Source organism: Myzus persicae, unplaced genomic scaffold (genome assembly GCF_001856785.1).
Source record: "Myzus persicae strain clone G006 unplaced genomic scaffold, MPER_G0061.0, whole genome shotgun sequence".
NCBI classification, from domain to species: domain Eukaryota; kingdom Metazoa; phylum Arthropoda; class Insecta; order Hemiptera; family Aphididae; genus Myzus; species Myzus persicae.
The window spans coordinates 28,970-51,826 of NW_019103950.1; the positions used below are offsets into that span (position 1 = coordinate 28,970).

At 31.0% G+C, this 22,857-nt stretch overlaps 1 protein-coding gene across 9 annotated transcripts in view; it reads right to left on the reverse strand.

Annotated features, from left to right (window-relative positions):
* Positions 1 to 2,201: 2,201 nt before the first annotated feature.
* LOC111036794 (protein unc-13 homolog B) overlaps positions 2,202 to 22,857 on the reverse strand; it is a 175,027-nt gene continuing 154,371 nt past the window's right edge. For 5 of the 9 annotated variants that reach the window (XM_022318986.1, XM_022318988.1, XM_022318987.1 and 2 more), the window contains 24 exons: positions 21,284 to 21,374; positions 20,596 to 20,604; positions 17,903 to 17,977; positions 16,548 to 16,767; positions 15,465 to 15,585; positions 14,177 to 14,283; positions 13,180 to 13,321; positions 12,958 to 13,084; positions 12,571 to 12,890; positions 12,356 to 12,506; positions 12,118 to 12,276; positions 11,927 to 12,052; positions 11,553 to 11,714; positions 11,165 to 11,446; positions 10,877 to 11,098; positions 10,628 to 10,794; positions 10,173 to 10,440; positions 9,951 to 10,082; positions 8,474 to 8,687; positions 8,154 to 8,354; positions 7,703 to 7,798; positions 5,947 to 6,106; positions 5,738 to 5,864; positions 2,202 to 5,422 (listed from right to left, as the gene is read on the reverse strand). In XM_022318986.1, the coding sequence (XP_022174678.1) occupies positions 5,252 to 5,422; positions 5,738 to 5,864; positions 5,947 to 6,106; positions 7,703 to 7,798; positions 8,154 to 8,354; positions 8,474 to 8,687; positions 9,951 to 10,082; positions 10,173 to 10,440; positions 10,628 to 10,794; positions 10,877 to 11,098; positions 11,165 to 11,446; positions 11,553 to 11,714; positions 11,927 to 12,052; positions 12,118 to 12,276; positions 12,356 to 12,506; positions 12,571 to 12,890; positions 12,958 to 13,084; positions 13,180 to 13,321; positions 14,177 to 14,283; positions 15,465 to 15,585; positions 16,548 to 16,767; positions 17,903 to 17,977; positions 20,596 to 20,604; positions 21,284 to 21,374 (3,850 nt within the window). In that variant the 3' untranslated portion in view covers positions 2,202 to 5,251. Of the gene's footprint in view, positions 5,423 to 5,737; positions 5,865 to 5,946; positions 6,107 to 7,702; positions 7,799 to 8,153; positions 8,355 to 8,473; positions 8,688 to 9,950; positions 10,083 to 10,172; positions 10,441 to 10,627; positions 10,795 to 10,876; positions 11,099 to 11,164; positions 11,447 to 11,552; positions 11,715 to 11,926; positions 12,053 to 12,117; positions 12,277 to 12,355; positions 12,507 to 12,570; positions 12,891 to 12,957; positions 13,085 to 13,179; positions 13,322 to 13,634; positions 13,742 to 14,176; positions 14,284 to 15,464; positions 15,586 to 16,547; positions 16,768 to 17,902; positions 17,978 to 20,595; positions 20,605 to 21,283; positions 21,375 to 22,857 lie in introns of all 9 variants that reach the window. The other 4 variants (XM_022318982.1, XM_022318979.1, XM_022318984.1 and 1 more) reach the window with 4 other exon arrangements.

Here is a 22,857-nt window from a genome sequence, read left to right on the forward strand (position 1 = left end):
AGTCATTTTGGCATCAAATCTGCACCGGCATAGCAGGTGTAACTAAATTTATAGTGTAAGATCTAAGGACGTAACTTCCCCTATTGTAGCGTTTTGTACCATGTATAGTTCTATCCTATAGCCGCCGTTCGCGCCACATGTCGTCAAATTCTGATTTTTTTCAAATATATCTTTTCTTTCGAAATTATTAGTTACATAACCGGTTTTCTACCATTAAAATACTAGGCCAAGTAGGTCGTATAGTGTCGAAAAGAAAAAAGACTGCTAGAATTCATGCTTTAAAAATATTTAATTAAAAATTGTATAAATCACAAGGGTGAAGCATAAAAATCCTTATTTTAGACGTATTGCTGTAACATTTTATAGGTATGCATACCTAAGTACACTTTTTAAAAGTTTATTGTTTTCATATTCTGAAAATAAACGGTTTGGTTTTAAGCCCCGAAAATTTGTTCCAGCTACAGCCTATTAATACATATTATTATTTATTATAATATAGGTACTTACATGCGCACCTATAGTTGACTCTAATTACGTCTGACAGTGGCGCTGCTCTGCAAATGTACAATTTTCTTCTCGTTTACGATTAATCTAGATTTAGCACCGCAATTCTTTCGCAAGGCCATTTGCATTTTGCTCGGAATCTTACCTTATTACTCACAGACTGCAGCAGCGCATCCCGACAGCAGTATTATATTATTATTGCGTCATCATCGTCAAATTATTATTATTATAGTCAAAATCAGTGGCGCCCAAAGACATATTTTTATCCATCCAACAAAAGTTATTAAATATTTTCCTTTAAATATTCTTCTCCTCTTATTTCCAATGTGTAGCGACCACAACATGAAGTATTCTAGTTGGGCCAATCCCCCCCCAAAAAATCGTGCTTATTGAAAATTGCATTAGTATACACTGATGAAGTGAAATTTCTTTACAGAGGGTTTTAAAAAGAGGTTCATCACTGTCAAATATTAAATTTGTTATGAAAAAATAAAAAAATAAAATTTTAAACTAACTTACTATTATTTTACAAAGATAAGACAAGTTGATTATTTTTTATTACTACAGAAACCTTAGGGTCCAAACAGACGACCGATTTATTTATATTATGTAGAGTTAGATTGCGGTAAACGGACAGTGACATTTTTCGGCGACCGGTCAGTTCACCCTGTTCGGCCAGTTCGCCTGCTCCACCATATTTTCTGGTGAACAGCCACCTAGATTCACATGATTCAAACAACTCAACTGGGGTAACCGCAGGGAGCTAGTTGCCACTAAGGTGGTTATAAACCACTAAGCGGTTTTACATAACAAGTGAAAGGGTATTTTCGTTTTTTATCCTAGTAAGTGGCCACGAGGGCATCACTGAACAATTTCGATTTTAACCTGATGGACGATGGTAAAATTAGTAACCAAAGGGATCTAGAAGGTGAATGATACGTCATCTATTTTCTGTTCTAGAAGAAACACCGTGACCTCACAGCAAAATCCGACTGTCTGATTGGACGCTTAGTGTCTAGAAAGTCACGACTGTAACCCTTTTTGGTCACAACAGCCGACCGCATGAATCCGACTTTCACTACCGCCCCTAAAGAAGTTTCACTTCAAAAATTGTACCTGTTAATATGGATATTATCATCGAAATATCTATGAATTTAAGTTGTTTTAAGATTTAATTTTCTCAGGCATAGACACCCACCACCTACGAAATCTATAAAGGTATTTCTGGGTCGGTATACTTTGCATATGGACTGGGCGCCACTAAGTAGATTTATATATGTTTAACAAAAACCTCAGTTTATTTTCAACAAGTAATGTAAGTATACAACGTACAAATGTCAAGTTTCCATTGTATTATGCACAAGTTATACAATATATTATATTATTATGTTTAAAAAGTACGAGAGATATGAATTTTAAAAAGGAATTCTCCAATAAATTAAAAATATATGTATATATATATTATATATTCGTATAGTATATAGTAGTAATAATAAGGTAGAGTGGCAGGCATTAGTAATGATAATAACAGTGTAATAATAATAATAACAACATCAACAACAACAGTAATATTAATAATAATAATAATAATAATGATTAAATGGGTATTATGGTGACGGGCGCGGCTGTTGTTATCAGTATATTATTATCGTTACCATGCCACACCGTTTATATAAATTAAAAACAACGAGGAGGACTTAAATTAGGAAGTATAGACAAAAAGCGCACTTTATTCAGCTTAAATATATAGATGATTAGGTATTATTGTTGATTTCATTTATCTTTACAAATCAAATATAACAATATTAATAACTTACTCGTTTTGAATGAAATCAAAAATAATAATATCAAGTATAAGACTAAGATAATAGAGGAGCATAGACAAGTTAATAATTTTTCATAGACACCGTTTGAAAGTACACCGAAAAATTACGTTATGGGCAGTAACACAATAAATAGTTTCGGTTCAAACAATATAATTATCATATTGTCTTGCGTTTTTTTTCATTTCATTCTTTTTTTTTTTTTTTTTATAAATGTTTGTATAGAAACCGAATTTGGTATATATTATATTATATATAAAAAAAAAATGTTAAAAAATTATTATAAGTGCATAATTACAATAAAATATTAATACAAAAACAACACATTGCTTAATACGTTTACCCTGGTTAATCATAATGACGATATATAGTAAATGTTTGTTATAACAATCTAAAACCGAAGTTTAACAGATTCGACTAAAATATTCAACGTCTAAGTTATATATAATATAAAAAATAAAGGCCCCTATACTTGAACTTACAAACATGATTATAGCAATAAATTAATAGATTAATATTATCATTAGCACAATACTAATATAATAATTATTTATAGCAACATAAAATAAGAAACGATCGATCGATATGTATGGTATGGTTGGTTGGGTTTGGGAAATTAACATAATAAACATAACGAGTGTTTTGGATAAGAGTTTGGAAGGTAACTTTTGAAACAAAATCTTGTATAAAGTTTTCAACGTAGGCCACCTGCACATCATGTAGTTTACAATAGTTTTGCTAGCTTAAATAGTTAATTCATATAATATACACATATTGTTATAATATTAATAAATATTGGTTTTTAACATTAATTTACAGTACAATTGATAAAAAATAATTTGAATATATCGATGTTTTATCACATTTTATTTTGTAAATAATATTCAACTATGCGTTGGGTTAAATATATTTTTTTACAATACGAATACGAATTAATTATTGCTGTGAAAACAATATTACATGTGAAACCCTTTTGACCAATAATATAATTGGGTATTAGGACGGATATAATATGAATTATAACCTATTGAATAAAAAAATAGGTGTTTCCCAAAAATGTTGAATATTACCAAGTAAATAATGCGAATTTGGAATAAGAGTAGGTATAAGAATGAGGCCTATTATTATAATTATTATTATTATTTTCCCGCTGACACGTAGTATTATAGTTTACTCAGAGTTTGTCGGGAAGTTGTAAAATGTTATATCCGTAAAATGCTCAATAGCCTAGAAAATCAATCAAGAACGAATAGTGTTAAACGATTACAATGCAAATTACTTAACGACACTAAGAAAATATTATGTAAAATTACAAGAAAATAACCGAGCGAATGGAATGAAAACAAGAACGACAAAGTAATCTCTCTACACGAAATCAACAAAATGGACGCGTACTAGAAGAAAACAACATGATGTAATGGAAGACGTTATTAGTCAATATATATATATATATGTATATATATGTATATAACACGTGTAAGGTAGTTTAATGCTATTATTAGAGTTGCACAATAGTTTAAAGCATTTAAATATGGGTAATATAATAGGTATAGGCGATGGTAGGTATAACGATGGATTATGTTTAAACATGACCGTACAGCTTTTATGTTCAATGTTTCACAATAAAATGACCGAAATTTCGTATTATCAAGTCGTCGAGTCCAAGGAAATGTACGTTACACAATAATAATAATAATAATATATACTTGAGTCAGAGTATTGGAATAGACATGATCACCTGCAGAATAATATAACATATTATTATATATAAGAGATAAAAACGATAATGCGTTCCGCAATCACGCACCCGACCGGATGGAAATCGGTTTTTGCGGATCGATTACAAGCGGTTTGGCTTAACGATTTGCCGTCGGTCAGAGGTGTCCGGAGTAGAGGCCCGACCGAAACAACAACAACAACAACAACAACAACTACAACAACAACAAAAAACAACAACGACAATAACGGCGACAACAATACATAATATTTTGTCGGGACTTCCGGAGAAAAAATGACGTCCCATCATCTCGATACAATATATTATATTATTCTATATTATTATGTATCATTGGTGTGCAGAATATTGTAGTTGCGTCCTATTTAGTGCTAGGAATAGGTAACGATATATAAACGACATTACCGCGGTTGGTATGGAATGTCATTTTTTGTACAAAAATATTGGTTTGTTAAAAACAACAGAGCGCATTTAATAACAGGTATATTACAGTAGGTAGGTAGGTAGGTAGGTAGATTTCGGCATTTGCGGCATGGCGCACCATGTATATCATATTATTATTATCGTGTCCCCCATTTTAAACAGTAGAATAGTTTTAATTTACCTAAATATTGTACTGCGAATTTAGAACAACAAATGTTTGAATATTAAAATATTCAAAGCCACCTTAAAATTAGTGGTGTTCACCCTATTCCATCCAAACGCCCCGGTACACCGGGCATCTACCGCACACAGAAAGTTTTACAATTTATCATTACAACCAACACTGCTGCAGTGTATTAAATTGAATAATTAATTTTTAATTTGAGAGTGGTCCCGTTGATTTGTTTAAAACTCAAAATGTTGGTCAATTTTTAATGTGTTTTTTTTTTGCTCTCGGAATTTATTGCCATGAACGTGTATATTTTTTTCTACACAAAAAATGAATACGAAAAGGGCCAACGTTACTATTTCGCTTCGAAACTATTACTTTTCCGACTATAATACAATAATAATGGAAACATGAACTTCCATTATGCCTGTGCCCTTGCAGTTACGTTATTACTATTCACAACTCTTACTCGATCGATTTTCATTTTTTTTTTTTGTACAATAATATATCGAACTTAATCTATTGTTTTAACTAGTCTTAATTTTTTAGTTTTCACTGGAAGACTATTGGCGACGAATACCCACGTCGGTTTTGCGTTTACGACCCCTGCACGGACGACTGGTCCTCCTGTCTGGTCTCCGACTTGAGCTTCACGAATTCCTTAGCCACGTCATCGTTGTACCTCTGTGAGAGTATCCGCAAAATCGTCCACCCAGTCTCGTTCATTTGTATCCGCCTGCCGAGGCCCAGCCATTCGCCGGTACGGACCTTAAACATCAAATATTGTGACGTTCAGACGAAACAGTAAAAACAGTTTTTGGGGTTTTGTGTTCGCCGTCGACCTACTGCTAGACAAGCAATGAGTGTGTGGAAAGAGTAACAACGACATAGAGGGGGAGCTTTTTGGTTACTTGATTACTCGTACTCGGTATTGGGGTATGAGGTACATAGATTATTTTATTTTTTTCGCAAATATAGCCTACATCACTGAGAGATATTGTTGCGCATGCTGTTGTTATACACAGTTCTTGTCTAGTAGTACACGGTTTATGGTTATCGTTACCCATCCTCATTATTAATTACCATTATGGGAACATGTCGCATCTGCAAAACCGCCACGCCCACGAGTCGATCTTCCCGAGCGAAACAGTAGTCTTTCACGCAAAAGTGCAATTCGTAACATTCTAAATCTTCGATGGCGCTAATCGAACTGTAGAAAAAAATAAAATATTATCGACGGATTAAGAACGGACCGTGTCGTTCTACGTCGATCAAAATCATTATACACTTACAAAACAAACGCTTCGTTGTACCTAGGGCTCCAACTGCCCGACTTGCTCTTCGTCGACTGTTTTCTTTTTTTGTCCGCTAGTCTTGGTCCGATAAGGTTCACCTCGACAAACGGTCGAAACATACCAGTCGTCGGCCACACCAGCGTGTTGGCAGCAACCACTGTTATACAGGGACACCGACGTCATTAGGTGAATATAATAATATGAAGCTTACAATATTACGAAAAAAGTGTCATGCAGAATATAATACAACGTATTAAATTAATGCGAGATGACGATATCAATTAAATATTTAAAACACAACACATTGTAGGCATTTTGATTTACTCGATAAATTTTATTAGATAAACAATATAAAATATTATTCTCAATGTGAGTTTTCTATCGGACCTGTCTATATTGATAATATATATATTCTTTTTTATGAGGCAGTGATGGCCATTCGCTGAAAATTTACATTTTTTTTTTACAAATATTGATAATATTATAACGGATGCCTAGTTATTACGTTTAGTAGAATTATAGCATTATTATAAAATTAGTTCATTTCAACATTTAAGCACCTATAGTTATAATATTATTATATTTTGGTGCGCTGATTCATTTTAAAGGGATATAATTACTTTTGAAAAGTATACCTATTAACTATTATGAATACCAGCGCTACCCAAGTACTCGTGTACGAGACTCTTACTGATAGCATACATACCCTACTATTATTATTACAACTTTTGTATTAGACATAATGTACACCGCTAGTATTATTTAATGATACCCATAACACCGAAAAGTATAAAAGCAGTAAATGTTAAAGGTGACGGTTTTTCTACAGAAAACTGTATCGTAATAAAGTCGAATTATTATTATTATTATAATAGCTGTTCGTTGTGTTAACAGTAAAATAATTAATATATGTCATTTGGCTTGTTTTCAGCATGTTTATACTTTTTGATTTGTGTTTAATAAGTATTAGTTTAGCACTATTATTGAATAATTGACGGTATAAGGTTCACTCGTGGGGTTATGATAGAATTAGCACTTATTTATATATTAGGCAGCGGCGAAGTTTGATATATTTATGAGGCGAACACAATATATTATATTCCAGTTTATATTTTCTAATAAATATAGGTACCGTATTGGGATAAAATGAGATTTTATTATATGCAAGTGAAAAGTGAAACGAACACGATTTTTTTATGTATTTTTGTAAACCAAACTAGATTGCGTTGTTCCATTATTAGAAATCAATGGGGGTTTTTTTTTATTGAGGTATGAGTATTAAAAGTGATGCGAATAGTATAGGTTTTATGGTTTCAGTGTTTTTTATGATTTTATATTCTTTTGGTTGTGTGTCATGTGAACATCCGAAATAAAGAGAAAAAATATCGTATGTTCAACACAAACTCGTTTTTAAGTAAATATAATAGGTATAGAATCAATGTAAAGAGTTATGTATTAAAAGAATCAATACAAAAGCCATTTAGTAAACAAACCGAAAAAGGTTTATTAATGAACATTTTGCAAATGAAATAAAAAATTACTGTAGATCGATTTTAGTTGATTGTTATTTCCGAATGTTCACAAATTTAATATTTTTTAACAATTTCGTTATGTTGTCATCAACTTTTATGCTGCATAAATGTAACTCCACACAATTATTTTCGGTTTTAAATGAAAATTCTCGATTCATTATTTAAAAATTGAAATTTTAATAAAGAAAAATATACTCATAAATATTAAATATAATACATACCTGTTACAGTGAGCTTAAATTCGTTATTTGTCGGATGTGTTTCAATGTAAACGTTAATAGAAATTTCTCCATAAGGTTCTTCATATACGTAATTTTCTAATTACAAACATGTAAACAAAAAAAACAAAACAATTTTTCGTTAATAACTTTTAGACATTATCATAAATATTTAAAACTACTTTTGGTCATGCAAAGAAAGTATAAAGAACCGTTTTTTTCTTGTATTTTTGAATATTATATACGCAAAATATAAGAACTTATTAACTTAAAGTAAGTATGCACTATAATGGGTACCTATTCTGCACCTATAGCTAGGTACTATGATATTATACACCATGAATTTTATATAAATGTGCATAAATACCATAATATAACATATAACTGTTTATACGATTATAAGTAATTTTAAAGGGTTTCAAAAATAATGTTTACTTTAGAGGTTACATTTTACCTTGTAATGGCCTTCTTGAAATTTCAAATAGTTTTTCCATTCGACTTCCCATTGATTTTACATCTTCTTCTGCTTCATCTAATGCTTCTTCCTCTTCGGTTTCGTCGTCTTCGTCATAATCCATTTCATCCATTTCATCTTTTACCTCAGTACCACTCATCAGTGACGGTTGTCGGGGTAATGGATCATTTTTTTGTGGTACTTTATAGAATACAAATATTTATTATTAATAAGAAATAACACAACTCAAACTCTATGGTTAAAATTAAAAAAAAATTCACCCCCTTTTTCTTATTTTAACAATCATAAATACCACACACCTTGATGTAATTGTGACAACACAAACGTCTTGATGAGTTCGTCTGTGGATCTTGTGTAAAGCGACAGGGCATAGCATAAAGATAAAAGATCTGAGCTTTTATCCAAATACTTCTTTTTTAGTCCATTTCCACCGGCATGGAAATAAGTCTTAATTGTTTTTAGTGCAGATTCTAAGACTCTGCACTGCTTAGTATTCAAGTTCTTTTCCATATCCTAAAAAAATACATATGTTTGTTTCAAAATTAATTAGTGGATTGTGTTTTTTTTTTGTACAAACAATAAATATAGAACATTATATTATATTATCGGTCGGTTGGTGGTCGATAATATTTCTTTTTTTTCCATAAAAGTTTTAGATTTTTAAAAAATTTGTCTTGCTATATTGACCAAACACTCCATTGTCATTGAAGTTAACGCTTATATATATCTAACTCAGTCTGTTTTAGCTGAAAGTTAACATATTTTATTTATCGTGTTTCAGAAGTATCCAGAAGAAGTCAATGTTCAGGAGAAAAACACCATTTTTGTTATTTATTATATACGATTTCAAGTATTTTATTTACATAATATAAAAAACTTTAAACTTGTTTGTACATTCAAACTATATTATAACCGCTAAATTTTTAGGTTTAGTAGGTTCCCCGGGTGTTTTTTTTTTTATCAAATACATTAGTAAATAATATGTATATACAGTGGTCACCTCTTATTGGACTCAATTTGGGACCTGACCATTTGAGTCCATTAACCGAACGAGTCAATAAGGCGAATGACCCAAAAAAAATTTTTAAAAATCTTTAAATTAAAAAAGAGGAATTAAACACAGACAACACACTGAACACGACGACGTCTATTCATACACTACCTGTCGTACTAATTGACAGTGACGACGTCTTGGTTTATCGTGAAAAAACAATTTATTTTATCTCCGTGATAAAAGCAAAATACTGGTACTGATTTATTTCGCATTTATAACACGTCTGTTCAGTGCATGTACATATTTTATTTATTTATCTAATTTTCAAATGATCCTATTAACTGGTGTATGAATCGAATAGACGAATTTTTTGCTGTGTGTTAGTATATGTGCAAATCGGGACCAGCTGTTTTGAGTATAATAGACGAATGAGTCAATTAACCGCGAGTCCAATAAGCAGAGACCACTGTATGTAAATAATATTTCATTGTGATTATGAAAAAATTATTTCTAAAAAATGAAACCGACATAGGTGTTACTTAATTGCCTATACAAGACGCCGTTTGATCATAATCGTATTAGGTATAGAAAATAAAAAACAAAAATACCATATTTATGAGTTATGATGTACGTATCTTGAAAATAGACCTAAAGTGCCGAATATCAATGTCGAAGTGGAAAAAAAATTTTTGTTGAGAGTGAGTTAGAGTAAATAAGTTTACATAAGTCGGTTGTAATAGATTGAGTGTATTAATATGTTATATTATAATTTGTATAATTACCATCACTCCTGTTAGGGCATTTTTGACGTCTTGTTTTCCAGCCATGTGGTTTCTAATTAATCTGGACATGTCTTCAATTCTTGCATTAGCTGCCAGCGATCTAGCGTTTTCACTAAGATTTTTCAATATCATCTAAATTAAAAATAATGAGTTTATAAAAACAATTCCAACACTCATAAATTGTACAGTTTTGTGTTATTTGTTTCAAGTAATATCTCTTACACTTTTATCCATCATTGGAGGTAGGACTACTGATCTTTCCAATATTCTTATTACAAGTTTCCACAATTCTCGAAGAATTCGTTTTAGTACTGGTTTCTCGCAAGTTTGAGCAAATAATGATAATGAGCCATCCATCAGATCCATTAATGGCCTTAATATTTCGTCTACTTCCATCATAGACACTTGTTGTGGATTTTGGCTACCTCCTTTGATACTTTGCAATAACTCACCAAGTTCTTTGACACTTTTCTTTATTTGAGGTTCCAAACTAAAAAATTAATTAGATTTTTTAAATTATATATTTACACATTTTTAAATCCACAGCACAATTTAATATTACATAAAAATTTAACTTTTAAGACTTTAACATCTCGAAATTGTTAGTATTTTAGTTGGTAAGCAATTAAATAATGTATGTACAATTATACACATAGTTAAATATTATTTGTAAATACCTTTTTCCGAATTTCCCAGATAGTTCATCTAAAGCTTTCAATAATTGCGTTTGTAAGTCGTTTAGAATATCTGTAGCATCTTCTTCCAGTTGTTTACCACCCATTGATTCGAACATTTTTGTTAGTTGTACTCGTAGTTGTTGGATGTTATTCATTAATATACAAGCCTGTACATTTAATACATTTATTTAATATATTCTTTTCAAATTGAATGAATATACATAAACGACTAAAATATTTTAAACTCACTGTTCTTTCATCTAACTCTTTAGCGTCAAATTCTTTTTGAACTATATCAACGTATGCCAATAACACTTTGACAATCGTTTTAGCAAGTCGTTTCATGTATCGATTGGATATCTCGGGGTCTGGACATTCCAATTTTGATATGACCCCAAAACATTGTGTAAGCTGAGTGAATACGTCCACCACTGAGTTGGAAAATAACGCATGCTCCGAACTTCTTTGAAACTATAATTACAAAATAAAGTTTAAAAAACTTTCTGATCAAAGTTTAAGAAGACGACGCCTGCTCACCCCATCCTTTTTGTCCCTGTTAAAAGCTCCGTGCAAATATTCCAAAGACACATCGTCGTTTTCATTTAGCCATTGCATTACAAACGGTTCAAACCAAGATGGGTACTCGGGAATTGCGTCTTTGTACGGCGGTGCGTCTTTTACATAATTAGTAAACAGCCATTTTACTTTGAAATGTAGGTTCATGTATGCTGAAGTTTTACAAAGTCTGTGTGTTTCATGTTCTTCTAGAGCATATTTCATGTCTACGGCGAAGAAGCTCCACATTGTTGCTGCGGACAACTATAAAAAAATATTTTGGTTTGTGAATATACGTCATTAGGTAGGTACATGGCTGTAATATAATATGTAAATAATACAATTAAAAATATATTAGATAACTATTTACCTGTCCTATATTGAGTTCTGCTGGGAATTGACTTAGAACAGGTGCATAACTATTTCTATCTTCTTCGATTACGGAAGCAACGAGTGCTACAAGCTTATCCCAAAAGCCTAAATCGTCTAACTTTGGCCCCGTGTCTTCATCCCTTTTTTCATTTGGATCAGTCTTTAAAACAAAATAGTTCATGTAATTAGCAATTGTTATAAAATTTTGTATATTTATATATTATGTTTTCGAACAATTTGCGTTTAACGTTTTAAAATTTAAATTGATCAATAAACGGTACAATTTTTAATATTATTTAAATTTAAAATATGCATTATTGTTACACCGGAAACCCAAATCCAAATTTAATGTGGATATGTGGAAATAAATACCTGATATTCTCTGCCGTATAAATCATAACAATTAGCAAACAGAAATTGATAAGTCGACCTTAGACATGCTTTGACGCAGTCCTTGACAACGGTACTAGCTCTGGGTGGACTTGAAAGTTCTTGTACCTAAATATAAATTATGTAATAATTGTTGTGCTACTATATATCATCATTATATCAAAAAAAATTACCTTCATTCTGAAAAATGTGATACTGGTCAACAAATCGACAGTCGATTTAAGATCCATTAATTTTTCTTGACTGGATGCCGGAAAGTTATTTCTATACATTGATAAATCTATTCTGAGCGAATTATGTAGCTGATCAAGCAGCTTTACGAATTTTTCTTTCTATAAATAATGAATGAAGAAGATTTAAAAATCATGATTGGAAGTAACATTATATATTTTTATCGGTAATGATAGTTACCCCGAAATTCGATGCTGCAAAACGGTCGCTTGCGCTAACGGCGGAGCTGGATGTTGTGTGTGCATAGTAGGCATTGATATTCGCTAACAAAGTACTCATTACCGCCGGGACGCCAGGGCATAAATATTTTGTTGAAAGACAATGAAAGTGTCTGGAATACGAGATTATTCCTATTAATATTATAGTTTTAAAATTATCAAGTATAATGAACTTACGTCATCGCTTGGTAAATGGACTCTATGCCATATCTCATAGCGAATTCGTCTACAATATCTTGCGCGGGAGATTCAAAATACAATTTCCACCCATCTTCTCCCTTAGCTTGTGGTAGGTGAACTATTCCAGCGTTGTTTTCGCACAGCGAGTGAAATAGGTTTTCATGAAGACACGTGTATTGGATATGATAAGGAGCGACTTTTTCCTCTCCTTTGATTTCTACATTGATATGTAATCGAATAGCACCGGATACCGCTGATTTATCAGTCCTTTTTTCGAGATTATACCAAACGTCCATTTCGCCCGACAACGTCCGAACCTAAACAGGTACATACTTTTTAGTCATAAGCTCTCGCAAAAATATTATGTATTCGATATGTATATACCTCGATAATAGTTTGTCCTAAAAAATCGTCCGATTCTCTGGTTAATTTTTGCCTGAGTCTCGATTTTAGGTCGTTGTCCTCGTCCCATACCCTGACTTTAATTCGATCCGAAGAATTGTGGCACTCGCTATAAATATTGAAAAAATGCATAGGTACATATTTGTACACATTATAATATAAAATTATAGACAGTGACGGAGAAGGGGAGTAAGATATACTTACAAATAAAATTTTTCATTCCAAACAGGATTGAGCTCTTGAGGCATAGTTCGCGTTCTTTTTTTAACTTTACCCACTTGAACAGTTACGTATGGATCTGATGTACCACTTTTGTCTTTTGCGATGAGCCCTTGAGCACATTTTACTATAGTAAAAATGAAACGTTATAATCAATAATTATTTAAAAATATGAGTTACATAAATCTAAAGCACAGGTTCATTCTAAAGCTATATGTACAATATTTTGCACGTGCAGATAGGTACTAACGACAACAATTATAAATGCATGCAATAAGCGTAAATCTTTTTCGGAAGTCGTCTTTTAAGTTACTTCTGCTAACTAGATATCGATGATTTATGTGATTTGTTTGATTTGAAATTTAAATATTAGCAAATATTTGCTCGATTCCAATTTCTAAGCTGTGAGTAAGTGAACCCTAATAAGCCTAACCGCTGACCTGTTATTTCGATTTTGCACGACCATTTAGAAGTGCCTTCAAGAACGATAGCTTCCGCTTGCTCCAAGGAATCGATATGCATATCAGGTTCCACAGAAAACATGGTTCTTCAAATACGCAAAAACCAAAACAATAAAAACAAATATTTACACACAAATTGATCGGAGGAAATGAACCAAAATAGAAAATATTTAGATTTAAATAAATGAAAATTCTTTCTTAATATTTTTGAATGCATCATAGATGTAAGCGAGGAAAAATATAAACATTTGTAAACACATTTCAGACATTTGTATTAGTGAACAAACAATAAACCATGCACAAAAGTAGTTTAAAAAAATACACAAAATTATAGTTGATTGAAAGAATTTTCATTAAAAATCTCGTGCTTAAAAAATACACATGAGGGGTTAAACATATCAAAAATAGTAAAACACCAATTCCATAAAATTCAACACCAAGCACAATGAAGGTTGCCACACAAAGCTCTTTGAAGTCGTCTGCTCATAATGTCAAATTGGTTTTTTTTTTTATAAACAAACCTGTGATGGCAATTTTTGCTGACCACTTGCAAGTACCATCCAAAACCGATTGTTTCACCGCTTTAATGTGACCCTGATGGCTTTTCTCCTCCACGCCGAACACTGATCTGCGTATAATTGAAAAAAAACACATAACAACCAATTTTTTTCCACACCCAACACTGCGCGAATTATGTTAAGCTAAATAAGAACTTCTTCCGGATGTCGTGTGCGTGTATTGCTCAATGACCCGAAATCTCTGTCGGTTGTTTTCGCATAAACGTGGTCGAGCCCCGGGCCCAAAACGTTCAGAACAAACACGCGGCGTCATTTGTCTCGGCATATCGGCGATTTATTTCTTTATCGTTGTAACTATTACGAATTGCATCCGTGCTCGTGAACGTAGCCGTCGTTTCGGTTAGGTATCTAACTCGCATCAATAACGGCTTTTCGACTGAACTCAATCCGGTCGTGTAGATCTGTTAACTCAGTTTGTTCGCAATAGCAGCAGTGTCTGATGACGAGCAGATTGAAATTAATCCGACGGTGTTCCATTTGTCTTAAGACGACTATTTAATAAGCGCTATATATTATTACGTCGCGCGTGTCGTCCTATATTTTGACCCCGATCCTTTTCCAACGATTGCCATATATATGTTTCCGTTTACGAGGATATCGTCGTGCGTGTGTCCCGACATCGTCGGTAGATATATTTCTTTTGTACGAGTTACGATTCATTTAAAGACTATTCGTGTTCGTTATACTCGGACAAAAAAAAAAAAAAATGTAATAGCTTGAGATACAATAGTACTGACTGTTATACAATTTTCCACTATGGATTAAGTTAGTGTCGAAAACACTATGATATTACATCTTAGAAAACCGATAAAATTAGTTGAGAAATACAAATACATAATACGTTATAAAGTCGGGTATCGCATATTAAAATCATTAACGAGAAAATTCCACTTTTATTTTTAGAAATTGCCAATTTTTTTAAATAGATTTTATGAAATAATAATTTTTAAAGTTACGGATTGTTAAAGATGTTCTTAATTATTATGGATATCAACAACAATAAACCAAATTTTAAAATAATATTTAACGGTGTTGTTGACGCAAGTAAAAATTAGTAAGTGATTCTTACTGGCATTGCTTAGGGAAAATGTTGACATTAAATTGACTGAAACTCATGCAGCCTGCTGTGAAATATCTACAATTGCAGTTTACCAACAATTGCACTCAAGGCTCTTACGGTTTTATTGTTAATTTACTAAATTTGGTATTTGATTTTAAAGTGTTAACTAACCTGATGAGTTCGAAAATCTCTGGATGATCTCGTTCGCGTTGCAACATCCTGTCCTTCATTGCCTGTATAATCGATATCGCTTTATCTTCGGCACCGTGTTTCGAACTTTTTTCGGCCGCTCCTAAAATTTATAGGTAGTAAAACAAAAAAAAATATAAATAAATAGGTACGTTTTAGTGCTTTCAATAATATTAGGCAATTGTAAGTGGGTTTTCTGTTGTACGAAATACGAATACGGAATATTTTAACTGTATTTGTTCGATTTTTATACACCACACGAAAAAAAATATTTTTACTGGTACAAAGATTTTCAAAAACTTTGTAAATATGACCACTTTTTATGGTCAAAATGTTTGTATCTGGTGTATTGTTCTACGTCATTTGCCATGCCACTAATAACAAAATAGAACGGGTTTAAAGTTATTTCTATTCAAAGTTTGATCAGGTAGATGCTCTCGGGGGTCCTAAAAAGTGTGGGTTAATGGCCAATGATGTATAGAAATGCGTATCAGAAGTCGCAAAGCGATTTCGAATAAAATTCCAGACATCCTTTGAAAATGTATTCGCTCAGGGTACATGCAATGTTTTTAAGCGTACCGCTTGGGATGAATTTATTATATTTATTTGATGTACAACTATTAGATAAAATGATATATGCTGTGGGGATCAAAAATATGATACGTTTGTTAGCATTTAAATTATTTTTGGTTTTAATGAAATGTACAATAAACTATAAACTAATTATTATCTCCTTCACCACTGTCATACTTTTATACACTGGTTGTGCAGTGCGGCGTAATATTGCAGGTTTTTTTTTTATTAATTTAGATTTCTTCATAATATTATATTCATATTATACATTTGCTTTTGGATAACATTTTAATTGTTCGTTCCCATAATATATCATGACGAATGAGCGTCACATTACTACTAAACACGTCGCGTTTCAGCAATATAATAATAATTATAGTGTCGGTTGGTTAAATATTTTTAATATTTCCACGGCGCCCAATTATTATTATTTCTCGCCCAACGTTCGTAATAGTTTAAATAATAGTCACTTTTTTAAAAGTTAAGACTTACTTTGCAAACAGTCGGCGTTTAAGAGCTCTTTGCACTTCTCGTGGCACTTGACCCCGCATTCGGTGCACCGTACCCCTTGCCGGGCGATGCCCCACAGCAGCCCTTCACATTCGTAACAATACGTCGGTGAAGTCGCAGTCCACGAGACGAAATTGTGCGGTGTGGTCGATGATATTGGATAGATTAGAGCTTGCAGAGCTTTTTTGTACACGTGCATTTTCTGAAATATAGTCCAAGAACGCGGTATTAGGTTGGTTTACAAGGTATATAATATTCTACAAGTGATCCGGCAATGCGTCCGTTTTGAAAACATTATCGTTACGACACAGTCTAAAAGTGGTCTCAAAGTTTTAAATATTTATGTCGTTATTTTCGATATTTTTTCCCTATTTTTTTCATCCGATAAGTACTTTGTCATATATTTTTAAATAATTTATTATTTACCTCATTTATGTAAAGTACATTAAGTTGGAATTTCAAAGATGTCCGAAATTGATTCGACTTGACAACCGTGTATTATGTGGCAAAAACCGAATACGGTTTGAATAAAAGATTCAGAACTGTGTGAAATAGATTTTAATGAATCACAAACGAGTTTTTTTAATTTTTCTACACGGTATACATTATAGGTACAGTGTATTTTTTATATCGAATGAATGAATAATTAAAATAAACTATGTAGAGTGAATCGTGATAAAACAATTTTAATGAGTTTTCATTATAATTAAAAATACATGTGCGAGTGTAGGTATTCGTTGAAAAAAAAAATTAAAATATAAAACGAAATTAATGTGTTTATATTTTAAGGATTAACATAAAAAACATTAGTAAAATGTTTAATGCCAATGAATTGTTTATAAATTAATTGAATTCACTCATTTTGGTATTTATAGTTATTAAAATAATTAATAATCCTAAGTACCTAATTATCCTTTGGTACTCGTATTTGTTATTTGTTCTATGACTTTGAAGTTTAAGGAAATGTGCTTTATTTCTGACAATGTAATAAGGATGAATGAAGATAAGGGAATAGCGTATATTAAACTTGCTATTGTATTATGTGTCAAACGGTTAGAAAAAATAGCACAATATATAAGTTCATTCTTAGGTTATCCTTACACGTATTTTTTAATTTATAAAACATTTCTTGAAATTGGAATAGAATATATTATTTTTGGTTCAGACTGATACGAGAAGCTATTTTTAAACAGTCTCTGTTGAGCTAAGCCAAAAAAAAAAAAAAATAAACAAATAAAAAGAAAACTTTGAGAAAGTAAACGCCGGAATTTTTTCATTTGACAAACTATTTTTTAATAACGAAAAAGTACAAGTGATCTGTTCAATTCGGTACTAACCAGCTCCTCGTCGTTGAGTGTAGGACGTGGAACTCCTGACGCCAGTCCTGCGTTTCTTTTTGTGGCGGCCATTGTCTAAAATACACCCACAAGAATTCCAATAATAAATTAATAATGTAAAAACGTGAAACGTTTAGCAATAAAGCTATTTTAACCATAAGCGTAAATATTAAGCATTTATGCAATAATGTGTACTTGTTTAATAATTATACCCATGATGCTATTAAATAAACCGACTTTATTATAACTCACCAAATTATTGATATCACTATGGAATACTCAAAATGGAATAAGAATGTTATGGTGACTAATGTAAGTAGTTTAAGAATATATATCATATTATATATAATATTCGTAAATAATATCTCGCTGAAGAGATATAAATGCCACGAGAAACTTTTCAACACACTTTCTACTGTATATATTTCACCCTTGATGTTGATGTTGTAGTCATAAAGGGAAAATAATGATGCCCAGCATAAAAAGAAACTTCGAGTAAAGATGGCATTTTTTTTTCACGTGCATCAATGTTTCGTTTTAAGATAAATATTGACATATTATTACAACGTTTCCACATTAAAATAAAAAAACTTATAATAATGTTGGACTAATTTTTACTGCATATTAGTTGATATACGCTGTAATAATTTAAATATTTTTTTTATCGGTAAAAAATACTTATAAATTAGGTTTCCGTCATAATTCTAGTGGTAAAATATACTTATTTAGGTTCATATTATATACATAATATCATTTGAAAAAAAAGTACAAGTATTGTTGAAAACATTCTTATTCCAGACAAAAGTATAACTCAAGAGTTTGCCCGAGGAAAATACTTTTAGAAATTTTTTTCCCGACACAACAATGAAAAAAATAATAAAAATAGTTTGAAGATCATAATTATAATTTTTTAGAAAAATTATGCTATTCGCAATAAATAACGGGTAGGTACATTTTTTTAAGACCTTATGAAAATATATTTTCTCGAGCAAATTCTCATTTGATGTTAAATGTCTATAAACGTCATGTAACGAGACATGTTTTACTTGGATAAGCGCATTACTACGATCTAGTTTCTATCTAGCCCAAAGTAATAATAACGTATCGAAACCAAAGTGTTAAGTGTTTAATAAACATGTGCATAGCTTAAAGTTTTTTAAAACGTTTAAATAGTAAAAATGTAATAAAGTGTTTAATTTTTTCTTCGTATTCAAATTAACTCCGATTTTCAACTATAACACATGCACATGTCCATTATGTAACTGTATCATCATTGATTAGTATTTTGTATTGTTTTCACAGCCACCTACAGTTTATTAAACCGGTTTAGAGTTGTAAAAAAAAAAAAATAAAAAACAAATGTATAATAATATATAAATTAATAAATTAAAAACACTACCTAATTGTCTATAAGTCTACGTAAACTAAATATCATATGTTACATATTAAAACTAATTCTATGTTAGAAACGATTTAATTTCCATTTTAATGAATTGAAATGTGCATAGAAATGTAATGCATGCAATAATAATTATTAAAAAAAAAATAATAAAAAATAAAAATTGCATAAAAAAAGTCGCAATTGATGTTAGGTACTTAAGTGTTATCCGGGGGGGGGGGGGTCGATGTTTTTTTTTTTTTGGAATTAATGTAAAAGTTTTATCTAGAGGTTAATGCGATTAAAAGGATGTATTAAATTATAGTTGACGTATTATATTATATACACGGATCTATAGTGCTCGTACAAGTCTAATAAATTACCTACAAGAAACAGAGTTTGAGCACTTAAGAAGTTCATTATGACATTTCATTAAACAATATGTGTATAATGTACATGCCTACATAATATATAATATATACAGCTTAACATTTATTTGTGGTCATAAACCAAAAGATTCCTTTCCATTAGAATCAATCTCAAATGTTCAACACCATTTTTTTTTTTTGCTATTCAAGGTAATTCTTATATTACTACTATAAACATTCTTGTTTAGCTAATATATACCTAAAGTGGAATAATAAATCAATCAGTCATGTAATATCAATACTGTGATAAAGTTATCAGGTATATAATATAGTTTATCGTCCTACAATTAAATTGGGTACCTATAGTTGTTTTTTGAATGAACTAATTTTTAAAAATTACTTTTTTAGTTAAAATCGTATATATTTGCGTGTATTTAAAATTTAAATACATAAAATAAAATTTAAATCGTTTAAATCTAATTCTATAATAATATAATGCATAGATTTGTTAAATATTGATTAGTGAAAATGCTGAAAACTGTACAAATATACATAATAAATATTATAAGATGTACTTTGTATAAAAATATATATATAAACAAACAAAGCTAATAGAAAAAACTAAGCAAAAGTGTATGGTACATAAAAAAAATATAATATATAAAAGATACAATTGCTTAGCTATTTTATTCTACCTCTAAAATAATTTTAATATTTGGAATTTCTAGAAAATAGAAATTTAAATTTTAGTGTTATAATAAAATGGTTTGGTGCTAAAGCGGTGTGTGTGTGTGTGAGTGTGATTTGTGTGTGTGTGCGTGTGTTGTGTTTAGTGTGTTAGTGAATGTGTGTTTTCATGGACGAAAAACCACGTCACCAGATCTAATAGCGTGCTCTATATTTTTCTCTAAATAAATGGTAAAAATAAAAAAAAAAGAACGCTATACCTTGAGAACCTGGATCGATGCGTGAAGATCACAAACAACAGACAATATAACACAAATTAGTTAGTTTACATGTTTATGTTAAAAAATAAAAATAATGAGTCCTATATATATGTTTCAGCTATTTCAATGAGCCTATTATTATCATATAAATTACCTATTTAAATTAGATACATAATAATGATATGTATAATAATAATAATATATATATATATATCATCGTAATTTTAAAAAATAAAATAAAAAGTTATAAACCATGAATGAATAGCGTTTGAAATGAAGAAATCGTGTTAAAAAAAAATCTATAAAGGAAGTCTAAAGAACATAATATTTTACATAGGAAACATGATGAGAACACGTGGAATAGCAGCAAAAAAAAAAAAAACATTCATATAGGTACACATAAAAACAACATAAAACAATGAGGATAAGAGAAACCATTTCACATGAAGAAATTATAATATACGGTATACACTTAGAAGCGAAAATTTGTACAAAAATATTTACTACCAAAAAAATCACCGGGCACACTCGTTTCTCGGTTGAATTATAATAATATAATTATTACTTTACAAAAACGCTGTATACTCGATGGATATCCAATTTTCGGGAGTTTATGTTCCCAATAGTAAGTTAAAACGAGGGAAAAAGGATGAATTTAAATTATATTAATATTAAATATTTTGCTTACCAGTTCCGAAACAAGAGGGATAGATTTTCTCCTGGGTCGAATATCCGGCATGCTGTCGATGTTGCTATAAAACGGATTGTCTCCAGGGTGTCTACAATATAACACAGTAAGATCACGTGCATTTTATTACTATAGACATCATTTTAATGTTTGTTGTTGAATAAAAAAAAATTGACAATTTTCAAACTAGGTAGGTTATATACTATATTACTATATCGTTTATCCGATCCCCTGCAAAGACCAGAAAGTTAACGACCAGTAACCTCCTATAATATTACAGTTGGCACACTGTGAGTTTTAAACCAAATCTCCGCTATAGGTACATGAGCAAATAATTTGATTTACCTAAACCATATTTTAATAAAGAAATATTGTAATAGAACGAACGCTGGGTGAGAAAAAAAACATTTCGTCGGACATAAAAACAAATTAGCCGTTGACGAGAATGGAGGGCTATTTTTATCATTATTGTGGTGGAATTATGAGTTGCATACGAACTGGACTCCTAATAATCCGTTTAGAACCAATTGAGTCCCGTAAAAATAAAAATGTTGTACTAATTGATCTATGTTTTAATACTGAGCCATTCAAACTTTGGAAAAAAACACTTTTTTCTTCCCATTTGTATAAATAAGAACAATATATTTTTTGCATATTTTAGAACTGCTTGTAAGAAAAATTCTACAGGTATGGATTGAAAATGTTTTTTTTTTAATGATAATTTTAAAATGTTTAACACATTCCATAAATGTGTATAATAAACTGTACTGATAATTAATTAAAAATTATAAATAAATAAATAAATTGAATGTCTTATATCGATAAAAACTTTTTATGGTATTCAAATCTGGATATTTGTTTCTCGTTTGTAACAGTGCTGTTTTATTTTCGAATTTAGTTTTCTATAGTTATAAAATTATCATTTATTTTGGTTTGGTTCAGTCAATGTAACAAATCAGTGTTGGTATTTCTATTTGAACCAGAACTAGAAAAATGTAGGATACGACGCAAACAGAATAAAAAACCCTCGATTGATGTTTTTTACTTTTTCCAAGTGCATATTTAGTCATTTACATTTGCTTTTGTTTCTCGATCGCGGACACAATTGGTATTTTTCCATGTTTTACGGGCGCTCAATTATTAGAATATTATTTTATCTTCGTTCAGGTATACGGGACTCAATTAGTAAGCGCCGGAATTGTGCGGACCCTGAGAGACGTCACAACGTCACAATATAATGACTTAAATGTTGTTTTAAATTATAGGAGAGGTCGAGACACGCTGAAATATAATAGAGTAATTAAAAGAGGAGAAGCACAAGCAGCCCTCACCCAAACGACCCCCACTCGGCACAAATTCAATCACTGCTCGTAGTTACAGGCTTATTGCGCGACAAGACTAATTTCATATGTTTACTTTCATCGTATACGTACATGGTACATACTATACATGGGTAGGTACCGCCAAAGACGACGGCGACGGCTTTCAATGTCGTCACCCGATAAATAAACATAAAATGAAATTTCACCACCGCCGCTTTTATCCCCCGGCGACTAACTCTACCCCACCAAATC